Raw genomic sequence first — 17,020 nt, 5'->3', positions numbered from 1 at the left:
GCCCGGCGTAGGACTTTACGCATGTGGAAGGAAGTGAAACCCCCCGGACTGGAGGCCTGGATAAACGATATGGCGGGGTTCATAAAACTGGAGCAGATGAAGTTTGCGCTGAGAGGATCGGCTCAAGGGTTCACCAGGCGGTGGCAGCCATTCCTCGACTACCTAGCAGAACATTAGGGGGAAGATAGATGACCAACAGCAGCAACCCAGGGGGGAGGGGGGGGGGAAAGTTTCATTTTATGTTAATTGATTAGTTTATCATGTTGGTTAGTTACTTTTTATTAGACTGTGGTCAACATGTTACATGTACTGTTAAATTTTTCTTTTTGTTTTTATGATTGATTTGCAAAGGGAAAAAATTGTGATCGAAAAATTTCAATAAAATATATATATATTTTTTTTTTTAATGATCACAGGAAAATATTTTTTTACAAAAGGATGAGAACATGGAATTCTTTATCACAAGTTACTATTAAGGCAAACAAACTTTGATATATAAATCAAAAATTTGAGTGCGTATTTGAAAGAGTGTATAAAAAGAGGAAGGGTCAAGACTGAAGAGGGTCATGGACCAATTGGTCTCCTAAACAAGAAGATCTTTGGAGCCAGAGGTGCAATTAACTATTGCAAAAAGTTTGGGCTACTGCAATTTTGTTTTCATGGGTGGGATTCCCTGGGGAGTTGGTTAGCTTTCAGCTTGATGAGATGATGACATTGCTGGGTAGTGCCAAGGCAGCAGGTTTTTTGAGAAAGTATCTCAGTTCAGTTCTGAGCTGAATGAAGCAGTGTCCGGAAGGGAGACAGTTCAACGGTATTTAAAGCAGTTCAGGCTTGCCCAAGAAGGGACACCAGAAACAAGCCAATTGAAAGGACCTTTGAAGACATGTAGTCAGAGTTTCTGCATGGGTCTGACCAGAATTGGATCTTTGCTGTGAAGCAGTTTGAAGAGATCTCTATCTCAAAGAATAACTAAAGCAAGTATTCCTCGGTGCCATTGGTATTTAAAGGTGGATTAAGAACAGAGAGGGCGGTTTTCTTGTTGTTTAAGTGGGAATAAAGATAGCAATTAAGGGTTTTGTATTTACTGTAATTAGTATTGTTTAAGGCGTATTTGCAAGCTATTTTTGGATGTGATGTTAAGATTTTAATACTGTGTTAGTAATAAAGTTTGTTTTAATATATCATGTCCCTATTTCCTTGTGCAATCACTCCTGGAGCGAAGTATCCTTTCCTCTCAGTCTTACAAAATTAAAATAAAGTATTGGGGTTTTGGTCCAGCATACTAGCCACACTTGGGGTCTGCCATGGGATCGCAATAGTTGATCAAATGAAGGCAAAAAGATTGCAGGTAATCGATGTGTTGAAACTGTTCAAATTGACGACCGTTTCCAATATGAATAAGATGTTTACGTTGTCTACTTACAGCTTCCGCAAAGTTTGATACCAAACTTAAATGTGTTTGAATACACTTGACGGTACTCAAAACTGCAAGCAGAGAGTACGTTTGTCTTTGTAAATGCTTGAGAATTCAAGCTCCAAACTGTAATCCTTGAAACTCAAAATAATAACTACAAATTACCCCATTCCATCCCTCGAGTACTATCTATACAGTCCCAATAGAACAGGTTCAAGACAATGTATGCACCACTGACGCAGGTTTAAGAGTGCTTACCTTGCTTGCTTTCAGAATGTTAATTGATTCTTCATAAACTGTATCTCTATTTTTCTCTAAAAATCCTTCACACTGATACAGCACCTGAAGGCAATTCATAAAATGTATTTATAGATAGGACACTGAATAAATCTTTTTGGCCCAGCCACTTTCTGAATTTTATGGATCCTGATTTATAGTCACAGATGAAAAATTAAGGCTTCCAGTCTGGAGAACTGTTTCCTGGCCACTGGCAGCAAAGCGAAGGATATCAAATGGAGCAAAGGGAAGATTTTCTCACATTCAATATCTTCAGTACATTGTGCAGGAAAGGTATTGCACACTGCTCAAAACTTTAGTACAACCCATCTTGCTTGCAGCTATTCCTACCAAGAGATCGGCTGCCATGGTATACCACTCATCTGTCTTGCACATATTCCCTGTAGCTCATCTGCAACCACTGTCGTCATTCGTCAATCAACTATATATAGGTCAACCCCTCTCTCTGTTGCTCGCTCCCTTGCCCTCTAGAAGAGATCACTGTAGCTTTCAGCTCTGATCAAATTGCTGAAATACTGGCATTTTATTTTCTGGATGCAGAGTTCTTTTTACTCTAGCAATTACAAGAATCTCATTTGTCTGATGATCTGCATATGGAATTTTTAACATACACCTGATTACCCACATTTCACAGGCCTCTATTTTCTTCCACAGATATTGATAGACTTGTTAAAACAATAATAATCTTTTGTCACAAGTAGGCTCACATTAACACTGCAATGAAATTACTGTGAAAAGCCCCTAGCCGCCACATTCCGGCGCCTGTTTGGGTACACGGAGGGAGAATTCCGAATTCTCAGCTGGTAAGGGAATTGAACCCGCGCTGCTGGCCTTGTTCTGCATCACCAACCAGCTGTCTAGCCCACTGAGCTTTGTTGTCCAGGTTCCTGTGGAAAGTCGGTTGAATGTAGCATCTTTTACTCATTTCAAGCTCAAGTTGTTGTGAGCACATCCTTCTACTTCACAACATTAGTTCTGGTTATTTCTATCCTTCTCACTTCGGCAACACATCTATCACCTTCTGTTATCATTTGTTCCAAGTAGACAAACATATTCCAGTGTGACATATGTTTTTGTCTCTTTGGGGTTTGTAAAGATTCTCTTTTAGAGACTCCATTAATACACACTTACAAGATATTAATAAGATTTGTTCAGCAGCTTGCTCCCTACATGTTTCCTGCCCAAGAACAAACTCCACCCCCTGAGATGATTACCCACTGAATCCCAACTGGTCACCCAGGCCAGGTGACACTTAATCTGTTGTGGTGTTCTTAAATGAGAGGCTGGTTTAGTTCAGGGCTAAATCGCTGGCTTTGAAAGCAGACCAAGGCAGGTCAGCAACACGGTTCAATTCCCGTACCAGCCTCCTCAAACAGGCACTGGAATGTGGCGACTAGGGGCTTTTCACAGTAACTTCATTTGACGCCTACTTGTGACAATAAGCGATTTTCATTTTCATTCATTTCAAATGGGGAATCACCACATCTCTCCCCCTCTAAATACTTTATATAATCTTCAATAACTAATTTGCACAGTCCTAAATTCTAACTAAACATTATATACACAAGTTGGACAATCTTTGAGGGGGGGGGGGGGGGGGGGGGGGGGGAAGGGTTCTGTTCCTTGTAGAACAGCGTTATTCTGTAGTCTGAGATGCTTCCACAGGATCAACATTAACAGGAACTGCAGTAACATCTGGCACAGGCAGTTCATCACCACTTGCTTCCAGAGAGACATTGGTTATGTGTAGAACAGGTTGGTCAGGCATTTTGATGCTTATGGGTTCAAAAACATTGGCGGCTGGGGCATCTCTCTACTCAACTGATCCACTTGCTTACAAATGACCAGTCCCTCTATGTCCATTTTTAATGGTTGACGGCCCAACTGATCCACTACCGAAGTTTCATTTATGACATGTCATTATGTACTGAATAAGGATTTTTATGTTGTAGTGGTGATGGTTTATTGATAGGATCTGGAGGCGGTGTTTTAAAAAAAAAAATTAGCGGTAGGCTTTAACTATGCACTTGCCAAGGTGCTGTTTCCGGAGTGCAGTCCTAGACTGTTCTGAGCATGTGACTACATACATCACTGTGGGTGGTGCCAAATAGTCCCAAGTTGATCCTTGCTCTGAAGAGCACTGTAATGCATGAAGGCATATATCACAATCCAACAAAGTCTTGATAGATCTTTCACAAACTTGATCTGTCAAGAATGGTCATTGTACCTGTTTTTGGTACTTCGGTTGTATGAAGTTTCTGCTCTTTCTACCATTTCAAATTCAGCATCTTTTCCATCGACCATTTTATCACATTGGAAAAGCACTATGACCATTTCAGAAATCTTGTTCTGGTCTCAGTTTCTTGCACTGTCTGAATTGCAGATTCTGCTGTCAATTTCAATGTTTTTACCTTTCAGTTAATTTCCCATTGCCAAGGTACTCTTCTTCAAGCTCTTATTCTCCTGTTCCAATTCTTCACTTGAATCCTTATTTTCTATTGCTCTTCATGAAGTTCAGCTTATTCAAAATTCTCTCATTAATTGCCCCTTCATTTTGTAAACTTTTTGCAACATTTTTCAAGTTTGCCGTCAGTCATTTTGTCTTCTCTAGAGCTTTAATTCTTTTTGCCGATTCCTCTTCACGTTCAAAAGTTCCTGGTTTCTTTTGAAGTCTTCAGTTTCTGCATTCAGAGGGGAATACCTCATGGTCTTACATTTCACAATTGGAACCTTCATTTTTACTTGTCTCAACTTTCAGCCGAACCCTTTCAGCTTCACTGTTGGTCAGGTTGGTCTCCTGTTCCCTCCTCCGAGATCTCGTGTTGCTTGCGGATGTTTTTTTGAGAGTTCCCCTCCATCTGAGGTTTTCTGATTTTCCTGTCCAGAGGCATTTGTTCCATCTTGTTGCCACTTAATGTATTACCCCTTGAAGGGTGTCACCATAGTTGCTCTGATACAGTTGCTCTGATACAGTTAGCTCCCCTTTGCAGGTGTATTTTGCAACAAATATATCAATGCAGGTACAGAATGTCTCTGGCCGTTTCTTTTTTGTTACCAAGCTGCAGCACAGCATCCTAGTGTCAACCATTTTTTTAAGCTTTTGAACTAACTGCAGTAATTCTTTGCCTTTTATCCAAAATCCTTTCACATTTGAAGTCACGGCTCTTCCAGCTGCCAGCTCCACTAGGCCATCTTCTTTTGTTTTGTCGTTTTAAAACTCTAAAGTTCCTTTTTTAAACCTTTGCCTCAGCCAGTCAATTTTACAAGTTTGTTTTCCCAAGTCTGCCTTTCAATTTCTTTAAACTGAGTGATGCGCTAAGCGTCAAGAACCACGAAGACATGTGAGACTTTAACTCAGGCTTTAATATACTACATGGGAGGCTTACCCGACACAGACGACCCCAGAAAGAATGGGGGCTGTCCCAGAAGAGGTTCTTATACTGACTCCCGGGGGAGTGGCTAAGGCGGAGCTCTCCGTGGCCAGGTCGGGTTACCTACCAGTGACCGAACCTCTGCAGAGTTACAGTACAATACACAGTATTACAGGGCCACGTTACGCACAACTATTATATACTATGTACAATGGTAGGGAGGTACAGTGGTGTATCACCACATTCACCCCTTGTTTAGAAGGAAGTCCGGGGTGAAAATTTGGAGCAGTGAACAGAGTCCATCAGGAGGTTCCGTGTCGTCAAAGGTCGAGACGAACGATGGGTTTGGTCGATCTCTTTGAACGTCGGAGCTGCGGCGCTGAGGTAGTGTCCGGCGGTATCCGTGCGGTCGGTGGTGCTGGTTCGTGAGGCGGCATGACTTCCCCCACCGCTTCGGCTGGCTCGAGGCGAAACTGCGGGATGACAGCGGCTGGCACGGAGTAGTAACAGGCCGAGGGATCGACGGGAGCAGAGAGGGAGTGGGGTGGAGGTTGCGGGGCGAGGGCGGCAGGGGCCCCAGAGGGGGCCAGGTCCTTGATGGAGACGGTCTCCTCACGCCCGTCGGGGTACGCTATGTACGCGTACTGTGGGTTGGCGTGGAGGAGACGGACTCTCTCCACCAGGGGCTCCGCCTTAGAGGTCCGCACATGCTTGCGGAGCAGGACGTCTCCCGGGGACAGGAGCCAGGATGGAAGCGATGTCACGGATGCCGATCTCCTGGAGAAGAGAAACATCCGCTCATGAGGGGTAGCATTCGTTGCAGTACACAAAAGAGACCGGATGGAGTGGAGTGCGGACGGGAGGGCCTCCTGCCAACGGGAGATGGACCGAATGGTGGACCAGAACAGACTGCGGGCTACCTTCCCGTATCTGGACAACGTCACCATCTGCGGCCACAACCAGCAGGACCATGACGTCAACCTCACGAAATTCCTCCAAACTGCCAAACGCCTCAACCTCACGTACAACGAGGCAAAATGTGTTTTCGGCACCACCCGCCTCGCCATACTCGGCTACGTGGTGGAGAACGGTGTCCTCAGCCCCGATCCCGACCGTCTGCGCCCCCTTCTCGAACTCCCTATTCCCACCTGCCCCAAAGAACTGAGGCGATGCCTCGGACTCTTTGCCTACTATGCCCAATGGGTGCCCGAGTACGCTGACAAGGCCCGACCCCTCCTCCGTTCCCCCTCATTCCCCCTCCCGCCCGAGGCCTGCCAGGCCTTCCACCTCCTGAAAACTACTATCGCCAGAGCCGCCATGCATGCGGTAGACGAGTCTGCACCATTCCAAGTCGAGAGCGATGCCTCCGACTTTGCCCTGGGTGCCACCCTCAACCAGGCGGGCAGGCCCATCGCCTTCTTTTCCCGCACACTCCAAGGCCCCGAGATCAGCCACTCCTCTGTTGAGAAGGAGGCACAAGCCATAGTGGAAGCCGTCCGGCACTGGAGGCACTACCTGGCCGGAAAACCATTTACCCTCGTTACTGACCAACGATCAGTTGCGTTCATGTTCGACAACAAACAACGAGGTAAAATCAAAAATGATAAGATATTACGGTGGAGGATCGAACTCTCCACCTACAATTATACTATCTTATACCGGCCAGGTAAGCTCAATGATCCTCCTGATGCCCTGTCCCGTAGTACTTGTGCCAACGCACAGGATGACCGGCTGCGGGCACTACATAATGACCTCTGTCACCCGGGCGTCAGGCGGCTCTACCACTACATCAAGGGCCACAACCTACCCTTCTCAGTCGAGGAGGTCAAGGCCATGACTAGGGACTGCCAAGTCTGTGCGGAGTGCAAGCCGCAATTCTACAAACCAGACAAGGCGCACCTAATCAAGGCCACCCGCCCCTTTGAACGTCTCAGCATTGACTTCAAAGGGCCCCTCCCCACCCACAACCGCAACACCACACTGAGCATCTTGTAAATGTCCATCTTTTGATTCTACATTACACAGGGTCTGGCAATATCGCAATAGGGCCTATTCACCCAAAGAGAGACACTGTGGTGCGTATTTCAGACTTCCCTTAAAATAGAATGCTCACAGGTGTCGAGCCTGAGGCAGTGTCATGATAATTTTATCTTCTTCACCAGATGTAAAGATGCACTTTCAGAGACTCCATTAGTAAGTTTAAAAAAGGTATTGTCCAGCAGCCATAAAGCTGCAGGTGGCTCCCTACAAGTCTCCTGCCTAGAGGTTCTTCACCCCCAGGATGATTATCCACTGAGCCCCAATTGATCCCCCAGGCAGGTGCCCCTTCATCTGCTATGTTACCCTTAATCTGAAGTGTTGAGTAAGCACAGGCTGAAATTTGAAATGTATGCTCCTTTAAAGTTCATTGGAATGTCACAAAATCCATTGTGCCCTTTGGTTCTTTTATTGGACCCCAACCCTTCAATGTTATTCTTTTTTTAAAAAAATATACAGTCCAAATGACTGACAAAAAACTAACTGCATATAATAATTAGCTTGGGTTATAGACATTAAAACTAAAACCACCTACATCAGCAGCAAAATGTAGAATAATGAAAGCAGAATTTGACATCCTGGGTTTCTGGAAGTGATGACTTGTCTGCTGGTGTCGGTCATACAGCTTTTGAGCCCACTTCTCATCTGTGCCATTAAGTATCTAAAAAATTAAAATAAACACCATTTAGAGTGTCAGCAACTGGAGGGATCAAAATGTAACAAGTCAGTGGTCAGTAAAGGTTAACAATTGAGCATCATATTGGTTCACCAGCTTGGTGAGCAAAATTGTTACAATTGTGTTAATGCGGAGAGAGAGAATGTTTGCAATCAAGATCAAACAATGAACTAATTTCCTCCATCTTGATTCATACTTTTCAAGAAAAGCATCTAACTCCCCAAGTCATACTCACAGACAGCAGCATGCAGAATTGCCTTTTAAAAAAAAAAAAAATCAACCCCTTCAACCTGATTCAGAACACAAATGATTCTTCAAAAAGGAAAACCAAAAAATATTTTCTTTTCTCACATCGTCCATATCACCAATTGTCTCAAAAGCCAATTCTAGCAATTTTGTAACAATTGCATCTAATCCTTTTCGGCGCTGGTTTTTCAGGAGCCTCTTAGATTAGCTCTAATCGATTTTACAAGGGCTGGTTTAGCACAACGGGGGCTGGTTTAGCATAAAAGGGGCTAGTTTAGCACAACAGGGGCTGGTTTAGCACAGTGGGCTAAGACAGCTGGCTTGTAATACAGAACAAGATCAGCAGCGCGGGTTCAATCCCCGTTCCAGTTTCCCCGAACAGGCTCTGGAATGTGGCGACTAGGGGCTTATCACAGCAACTTCATTGAAGCCTACTTGTGACAATAAGTGATTATTATTTGAAGGACAGACTGGCTGGCTAGCCAGAAAAACTGTTGATGGATTTTCACAGAAGGTGGTGTTGGTGGAAAGGAAGAGGTTCCAACAAATGCTGCTATGAACAAAACTGGGGCAACTGTGAAATCGGCCAACTTTCCCACATGGCGTCTCACCCCTGTATGCTAAGGAATTGCATAGGGCAGTTCCCGGTGGTCAATATCACTTAGCAGGGGAGGGGATTAGACCAGAAGGTCTCAATGAAATGAGTGCTGCTTGCCGAGGGCACATTTACCTGCCGTAAATACCTGGAGAAAATAAGTCAAATATCACGTATTTGGGGCTCAGTGTTTCAAGCTCCTTTTTAACTTTCATCTCTTCTGACTACACCCTTAGTATTTCTCACCATTAACTTCTTGCGTGTGTAGCATTGCTCTCCCAACCAGAATAAGGTGAAGACATTTGCTCAGTTACATATACGCAAAACTAAATTGTCCTAATTTTCACTGACTGATGAATGTACATTAATTCTTACCCTACATTCTTCATCTAGAAGATCCAAGATCCCAAGCTTTGCTTCAATTACATCAATGCAAGGTTGATTGTCATAGTAATCAATTAGAGACCATGGCAATCCTTCAGACAAGTACTCTTCCTGCTCGAGCTTGAACACATGCTAGGAAGAAAAGATCCACACACATGGACAAAGATTAGACATCATAATTTAACATATAGCCACGGATGAGAAAAGCTGTTTGACGGCAATCTCCCCTCCACCTGCAAATTATAAGAAATAACAGCCATTTATTGAAAAGATTTTACAGTTATGTTCCACATTAGCCCTCCACTACAAGCTACTGAAGGAAAATTTACAAACTTTAAAACTGCACAGAAAGAACCTCAAAAGGCTATACACAGATTCACCATTTGATGCATTATCTGGTAACATGACAAGTGGAGGTGGTTCATCATCAACTCTGTCCGTAAGATCCAGCTGACTAAATATATAGACTCACTTGGAACAATTATGGTGGGCACATCCGCAGCCAAACAAGATTTGCATTGCCTTGGTGAAATTGAAATATTCCGTGCATTAATATTGTGTTTGGTGGGGTGGGGGGGTGGGGGGGGGGGGGGGGGGGGGGGGGGGGAAAGGAAAAAAAAAAGATCATTGTTTTAGTTGTGCAGTGGGAACTAATCAAGAATCATAGAATCCCTACAGTGCAGGAGGCCATTTGGTCCATCGAGTCCGCACTGGCCCTCTATAGAGTACCCCACCTCGGCCCACTCCCCACCCTATCCCTATAAGCCAATCAAACCTTTTGGATACCAAGGGGAAATTTAGCAAGGCCAATCCACTTAACCTGCACATCTTTTGGACCATGGGAGGAATCTGGAGCACCCGGAGTAAACCCACGCAGACATGAGGAGAACATGCAAACTCCACACAGTCACCCAAGGCTCGAACTGAACCTGGGTCCCTGGCACTGTGAGGCAGCAGTGTTAACCACTGTGCCACCTAATCAAACAACTTAATCAAATGTTTTAAGGACAGGGGGAATTCAAAAAACTCAGACAAAACAAAAGTTTGTTAAAATTGAGAGCATGAGGTTGATGTCCACAGGAAAGGTGGTAGGGTAATTGCGGAGGGCCAGAGGGGCAGTGTACGAATATGGGAAAAAAATGAGCAGGATGTTGGTGCACCAACTGAGGAAGCAAGCAGCGATGAGGGACATCGGAAGGGGGAGGAAGGCAAGGTGGTGTCAGACACAGAGGGGATGAATGGGGGTATTTGAGGGCTTCTACAGAAGGCTGTATGAGTCGCAACCTCCACCTGGGGGTGGAGGGGAGGAGGCGGTTCTTGGATGGGCTGGAGTTTCCGCGGTTGGGGGAGAAGATGGACTGCCTAGGTTCGATGCAGGTGGCGAAGGCTCCAGGGTCAGATGGGTTTCCAGCTGAGTTCTAGAAGATGTCTTGGTGCAGAGCTGGAGCCCCTGCTTTTGGGGATGTATCATGAGTAGAGAGGAAGAGCGGTGCTCTCCCTTCCCCTCTTCCCCCCAACATTGTCGCAGGTGTCTATCTCGTTGATTTTAAAGAATAATAAAGGACCCCGAGCAGTGTGGGTCGTACCACCTGATTTCATCGTCCTATGTAGATGCAAAGTTGTTAGCGTTGTGTATAGCGGACTGTGTGACAGGTGTGACAGGAGCGGACCAGATGGGGGTTGTGAAGGGGCGGCAGATGTCAACAAATGCCCTTAGAGGGGAGGAGGCAGAAGTGGTGGTTGCAATGACTCGGAGAAGGCTTTTGTTCTGGTCAAATGGGTGTGTTTGTTGGAGCTGCTGGGCCGGTTCAGGTTGGGCAGGGTTTAGTGGATTGGGTTCGGCTGCTGTATAGGGCGCGATAGCTAGTGTCTGGGTGAATAGGACAAGTTCGGAATACTTCAGCTTCAACCGGGGGACAAAGCAGGGGTGCCCGCTCTCCCCACTGCTTTTTGCTCTGGCAATGGAGCCGTTGGCAATGGCGTTCAGGGTGTTGTGGGGTTGGAGAGCGATAGGGCAGGCAGGGGTTGAGCACAGGGTTTTGTGTAGGCAGATGATTTCTGTTATATATCTTGGACCCTGTGGGGAGTTTTAATAGAAATATGTAGATCTTGAAGAAATTTGGCCACATCTCTGGGTATAAATTGAACATGGGAGAAAAGTGAGGTGTTCTGAATTAATGCCAGAGGGCAGGAGAGGCAGCTAGGGAGTTGCCATTCTGGGTGGTGGGCATGAGCTTTTGGTATCTCGGGAGCAGGGCCCAGCTGCATAAATTGAATTTGGTGTGGCTAGTGGAGGATATGAAGTCGGACTGTGGGATGTGTTGCCTTTGTTGTTGGCAGGGTGTGTGCAGTGCTTAGAATTACGGTGCTGTCCAAGTTCTTGTTCGCGTTCCAGAACCTCTGCATTTTTGTTCCCAACTGCCTTGGGAAAGACCCCTGCCACCCAGCTTACTCAGTCTTCCAACTTCTTCCATCGCGTAGGAGATACAAAAGTCTAAGAACACGCACTAACAGGTTCAAAAAAAGCTTCTTCCCCGCTGTTACGAGACACCTAAATGGCCCTCTTTATGGACCGATCTGATCTCTTCACACATCTGCTCTACTGAGTAGTACTACACTCCTGTATGCTTCACCCGATGCCTGTGTATTTTATGTTTGCCCTATTATGTAGTTTCTTTTCATGCAAGGAATGTTTTATCTGAGCTGCACGCAGAACAATACTTTTCAATGTGCCTCGGTACTCGTGACAATAGACCAATCTAATCCTTTTTTAGGAAGGTGAATGGGGTAATTTTGAGGTTCATGTTGGCAGGAAAAAAAATCTGTGGCTGAGGAAGGTGTTTTTGGAAAGGGGTGGGGGGGGGGGGGGGGGGGGGAGGAGGAGGGCTGGCTGGCAGGCACTGCCAGGTTTGCTGAATTAATATTGGGCTGCGAATATCGCAATGGTCAGGAAATGAGCAGTGGAGGAGGGGTTGGTTTTGGGGCGGATGGAGGCAGCGTCGTATAAGGGAATGGGTCTGAGGGCACAGATGTTGGTGCCCCTCCCATTCTCACCGGCCTGGCATTCAGTGAGCCTGGTGATGGTTTCCAAGTTGCGAGTCTGGAACCTGTGCAAGCAACATTTCAGGTTGGAAAGCATGGCAACAGGGCTGGATGCAAGGTTCCGGGCTGGGGCAGGTGGGGATTGAGTACTTCAGGGACTTTTCTGTCGGGGTTAAGTTTGCAGGCTTGGTAAAACATGTCAGTTGCCTAAGGGGAATAGGTTCAGGTACCTACAGGCGAGGAACTTTGTCTGAGGAAAAGAGGTGCCGTCCTTCTCAGGGCTGCCACCTCCGATATTACAAGATAAGCTATTGTCCGAAGATGACATTGGACGAGGTTAGGCACAAGTGGGACGAGGATGCGTTTGGGGGGGGGGGGGGGGGGGGGGTTGACGGCCGGGCTGTGGAAAGAAGCCCTGCAGGGGTGAACGTGTCCTCGTCGTGTGCGAGGGTAAGCCTCATCCAATTTAAGGTGGTGCATAGGGCCCACATGACGATTGCGAGGGTGAGCCGATTGTGTGTGTGTTTGTGTGTGTGTGTGTGTGTGTGTGTGGGGGGGGGGGGGGGGTTTGACACACACACGCGGCGTATCATGTCCACATCTTCTGGGCATGACCAAAGCGGAGGTGGTTCTCGGACGTAACGTCCAAGATTTGAGGTGTTGGGGTGGCAATATTTGGAGTGTCAGAATTCCAGATGGGGAGAGAGGCTGATGTCCTGGCCTTTGCCTCCCTGGTAGAGCCGCCAAAGGCAGGGTGTATGGGTGAGCGACCTGGCAGAATTAGAAGCTGTTTATCGACTTCCTTAAAGTGAATTAAGGCATCAGCTGGGGGTTTCATAGGTTTTTGGGAGGGTGGGCTGAGTTGCAGGCTTGTCATTAGTTGCTGCAGTTGGCTTGTTTTTTTTTTTAAACTGCTGTTATTTGTTCTGATATTTCTATCTATATGCGCAAAATGCCTTTAATAAAAATATTTTAAAAGATTGAGGGCATGGCCGTCAGAGGGAGGATGTAGCAAGATAGAAAGATAAGAAACAGATGTGATTATGTGAGGGCACTTTTAAATCTTTCTCCATTGATGTAGGGGTGATAAAGAAACCAGGAAAGAACAAGGGTCTTAAAAAAAAAAGTGAAGGTAGAGTTGAGCAAGACGAGCATGAAGAATAAACACAGCACAGTCCAAAGATGTGCAGGATTGACCATGCTAAATTGCCACTTAGTGTCAAAAAGGTTGGGTGGGGATACTGGGTTACAGGGTGGGGGTGTGGGCAAGTAGGGTACTCTTTCCAAGAGCTGGTGCAGACTCTATGAACCGAATGGCCTCCTCCTGCACAGTAAATTCTATGAAATCAACGTTCCCTTGGGTCAAATGGCCATATATCTACTCTAGCTGCCAGCCTCATTGTCTTAACGTTGTTTGGTGTCTCAGGTATGGAGGCTTTTCTGGTTGAACATGAACTACTGATTGTTAAACACACAGATCTCCACTAAATAGCACTTCGCAGAGCTATGTTGACTTCTACAATATTCATCATGCTATCATGTGACACATCATAATATGGGCAGTAATGTTTCCCCAGCCCCATATTAACACTTACTACCCAAACACCCTTACACTACACTATAGCCCCCACCAACCGCGTCCTTATCCAAACATATTTGCATTACATTTCCCACCAAGTCTCTGACTTGGAGGATTTACAACTCCTCCTGATCTCATTCTCTTCCCATTCGGAGGAGTATAGTAGTTTCACCAAATTTGCTATGATGTACTGTGGACCTCGTCTTTCATGTTCCAATGTCCAACCGTTCAATTCACCAGCCATTCATTTTGTTTTTGACATTTTCATAATAGAGACTTCTGACACCTTAATTTGCTTCTGCAAATCTATTTAGGCATTTCAAATACTCATTCAAGTGTTCTGCTTCCTGTGAGCGACACTCCAATATTCTCATCAGGTCAAGGTTTAATTGGCAAACTCCATCTTCCCATACAGGCATGTTGGTTCTCCACACTGAACAGATTCTCCTTAGCATGGCGCAATTCCTGCGTGCTATCCTTCAAGCTCGGTTTAATTTGACTTCTGATTGTTTACTGACGCTTCACGCTCCTTTGTCAGAACTTCTTTCTTTTGCAACCGTTCAACACCGACAATCACACTTTTGGGTTCGTGATTTTTATTTCAGCCATGTCTTTTCCCAACAATGGTTCCCAGTAAGTTTTGAGACAATGTTTTTCCTTCTAGTTCCTTAATCTTTAGTGTCAGATTTACATTTCCTGATCTCATTTCTCCCTTTTGTTTCTCTGCCTTTGCCTGCACTAGAACGTTGCCCTTGTTCGACAGGTGTTTCCAACTTGTTTTGGTCCTGTAATCTCACTACTCATGGCTGCACTGCCTGCCTGAAGTTTGGAAAGCTCTACAGCTTTTCCTTTGCTTCCTTTCATATTCTGCTGGTTTTTCGGCTCTTGCTTTCTGAAGGAAACTGTCCATTTCTAATAGGTAAAAGGGTAATTGATTTAGCCATTTAAATATAAAAACTAAAGCCCAGTTTAAAATCCATTTTAAAATGGGTATCATATAACTTCAAGCATAATTTAGATTACAAATACACAGCTTGCAGGATTTGCAGTGGCAAAACACAGGATTTGAAACATTCAAAGAAATTAGCTAGAGCTTATGCAACATTTTTACTGATATCATAAACTGACCATTGTTTTAAATAGCAAAAGCTATGCAGCATTCTCAAGGTCGCCATGACTACATGAACACACCATTGTTCAGAATTCAGATAGAAGCACAGTCAGCAATCAACCAGCAAAAACTAGAATTAAGAGGATATATCACATTCCAACACAAAAATCTACAAATGCAACATATCCGAATATATGTTGCACATTGACGATTGACAACTAACAATCCAACCAAATGTATTTGAAACCCATCCAAGCCAATCAGCACGTTGCAGGGGTAGGGACAGATGGAGTTAGACTGCTAACATTCTCCTTAAACATGGAAGTTTGGGAAGCCATTTTCCATCCGGATCAATCTATACTTTTACTTGACTATTCGCTATCCTTATTTTCATATTTTCCCTTCTAAAACTCTTGAAGTCTGCGCAAGCTGTCTTTGCCTTCAGCAAGAAACCATTTCTGTATTATTTTGTAAGTTAAAATTGTTTTATAAATTACTTCCCTTTAAGTCTTTTGCTGGCAAGGCTTTATTGGGAATAGATTTAGATTTAAGTTTCTCTCAATTGTAATCAGTAGAGGCAATAAAAGATTCTTACTTCGCATCCGAGAAGTGTAACTCAAATTTCTACCGAGTTTTATAAGTGTACGTGAGACTGCGTTTGAACCGAATGGTAGATCTCTACACTTGCCTTGTTCCTGGAATATTGGACATTACCGAGTCTTCTCTGCCAATTGGCTCTTCTTTCAGAGCAAAATTACATTAATTTACCTCATTATTTCCTAGACGAACTTACTGCAAACTGAGCGATGCTGGTGAGCACATTAAGCTAATTTAAACAGGTTTCCCTTTTCTATGCGTAACTCAATTGCTCAAGAGTTTCAGTATAATTCAGATCTCAACTCAACTTTGTTCTCTGTCCTTCCATTCTGTGGTTCAAGACAGTCTTCATTTCTTCATGATACTGAAGAGTTATACAACCCTTTTGCATTTGATCTTGAAAAGACAATTAGCCATTCTTTCAGCTTGTTGTTCTTGCTCAGCACTTGCATTCACACTCTGCGCCTCAGTGCATTGATTTGTCAGTTCCAAAACAGCTATTTCCAAAGTACTATTCAACATCTCGGGGCATAGTGATTCTTCAGTCTTTCAAGGCAGAATATTTGAGTAAATCTTTTACCTGTGCCTGGTTGTATTCTAACTCCCTCTTCAAATTTGCCAACAAAGGGAGTCAGAGTAATTTCCTCCTTGCACTTTTCTGGAGAAATGTATAGAGAGGTTGCGCAGGATTCACATATGAACGGATTGCATTCTTATCTCAATGTTCAACCCATTTGTTTCAAAGCTCCCTTGTACATTGTGACACCTCAAATTTATTTGATCAAATCTTTAACAGTTTGGTTCATTGAAGATTTTAGCATATCATGCGTTTTCTAAGGTATCTTGCGTTTCAAGTCTTCCAATTATAAAAGAGTCATAGAATTTACAGTGCAGAAGGAGGCCATTCAGCCCATCGGGTCTGCACCAGCTCTTGAAAAGAGTACCCTACCCAAGCCCAGTCCTCCACCCTACCCCCATAACCCAATAACCCCATCCAACATGAAGGGTAATTTTGGACACGAAGGACAATTCAGCATGGCCAATCCACCTAACCTGCACATCTTTGGAATGTGGGAGGAAACCGGAGCACCCAGAGGAAACCCACGCGCACACACAGGGACAACGTGCAGACTCCGTACAGACAGTGACCCAACCTGGGAATTGATCCTTGGACCCTGGAGCTGTGAAGCAATTGTGCTAACCACTATGCTACCGTGCTGCCCTACAGTCCTTCCTGTTAATTTCCTTGGATCCCATTTCTTTACTTTATTTTTATTATTGTGCTCCCCGTGGACCCATAATCGGGATGTGCCCAAGGTTGAAACAGCCTGCTTGCCAGGACACTGTTCCCAGCTTTTGTATTTTGGAAAGAAGAAGCCAGACTCTTCGGCACCAAGTGGATCTTAGGAGCACAATCTTTGGAGGGAGTCGGTTCGATTGATTAACTGGCAACCAATGGGTTAGTCAGGGACATGTTCTGCCTGGCAACAGTCAGTGATTGGTTCCCACGTGATACTTTGAGAGAACTCGTGTTTAGACCTTTCAAGTGAAATGAATGCTCTCTCCTCTGCTTGAAGTGAAATCTACTCTATTGCTCTGAAAGCAGAGAGTGCCTGCCATACCCTTCACTGTGAACCCAAAATGATGCTGAGACTGCAGAGAAGGTGGACA

General features: G+C 44.8%; 1 protein-coding gene across 1 annotated transcript in view; it reads right to left on the bottom strand.

Moving 5' to 3' along the window:
* The window catches only part of LOC140395772 (unconventional myosin-Vb-like), a 156,199-nt gene that overhangs the window by 86,480 nt on the left and 52,699 nt on the right, over nt 1-17,020 (bottom strand). The window contains exons 12-14 of the mRNA XM_072483929.1: nt 9,012-9,152; nt 7,655-7,780; nt 1,673-1,756 (exon numbers count right to left, since the gene is read on the bottom strand). Of these exons, the coding sequence (XP_072340030.1) occupies nt 1,673-1,756; nt 7,655-7,780; nt 9,012-9,152 (351 nt within the window). The remainder of the gene's footprint in view (nt 1-1,672; nt 1,757-7,654; nt 7,781-9,011; nt 9,153-17,020) is intronic.

The sequence above is a fragment of the Scyliorhinus torazame genome, chromosome 18, assembly GCF_047496885.1.
Source record: "Scyliorhinus torazame isolate Kashiwa2021f chromosome 18, sScyTor2.1, whole genome shotgun sequence".
NCBI lineage: Eukaryota > Metazoa > Chordata > Chondrichthyes > Carcharhiniformes > Scyliorhinidae > Scyliorhinus > Scyliorhinus torazame.
The sequence above is the reverse complement of the archived record's forward strand: the minus strand, read 5'-3'. Positions and strand labels throughout refer to the sequence as shown.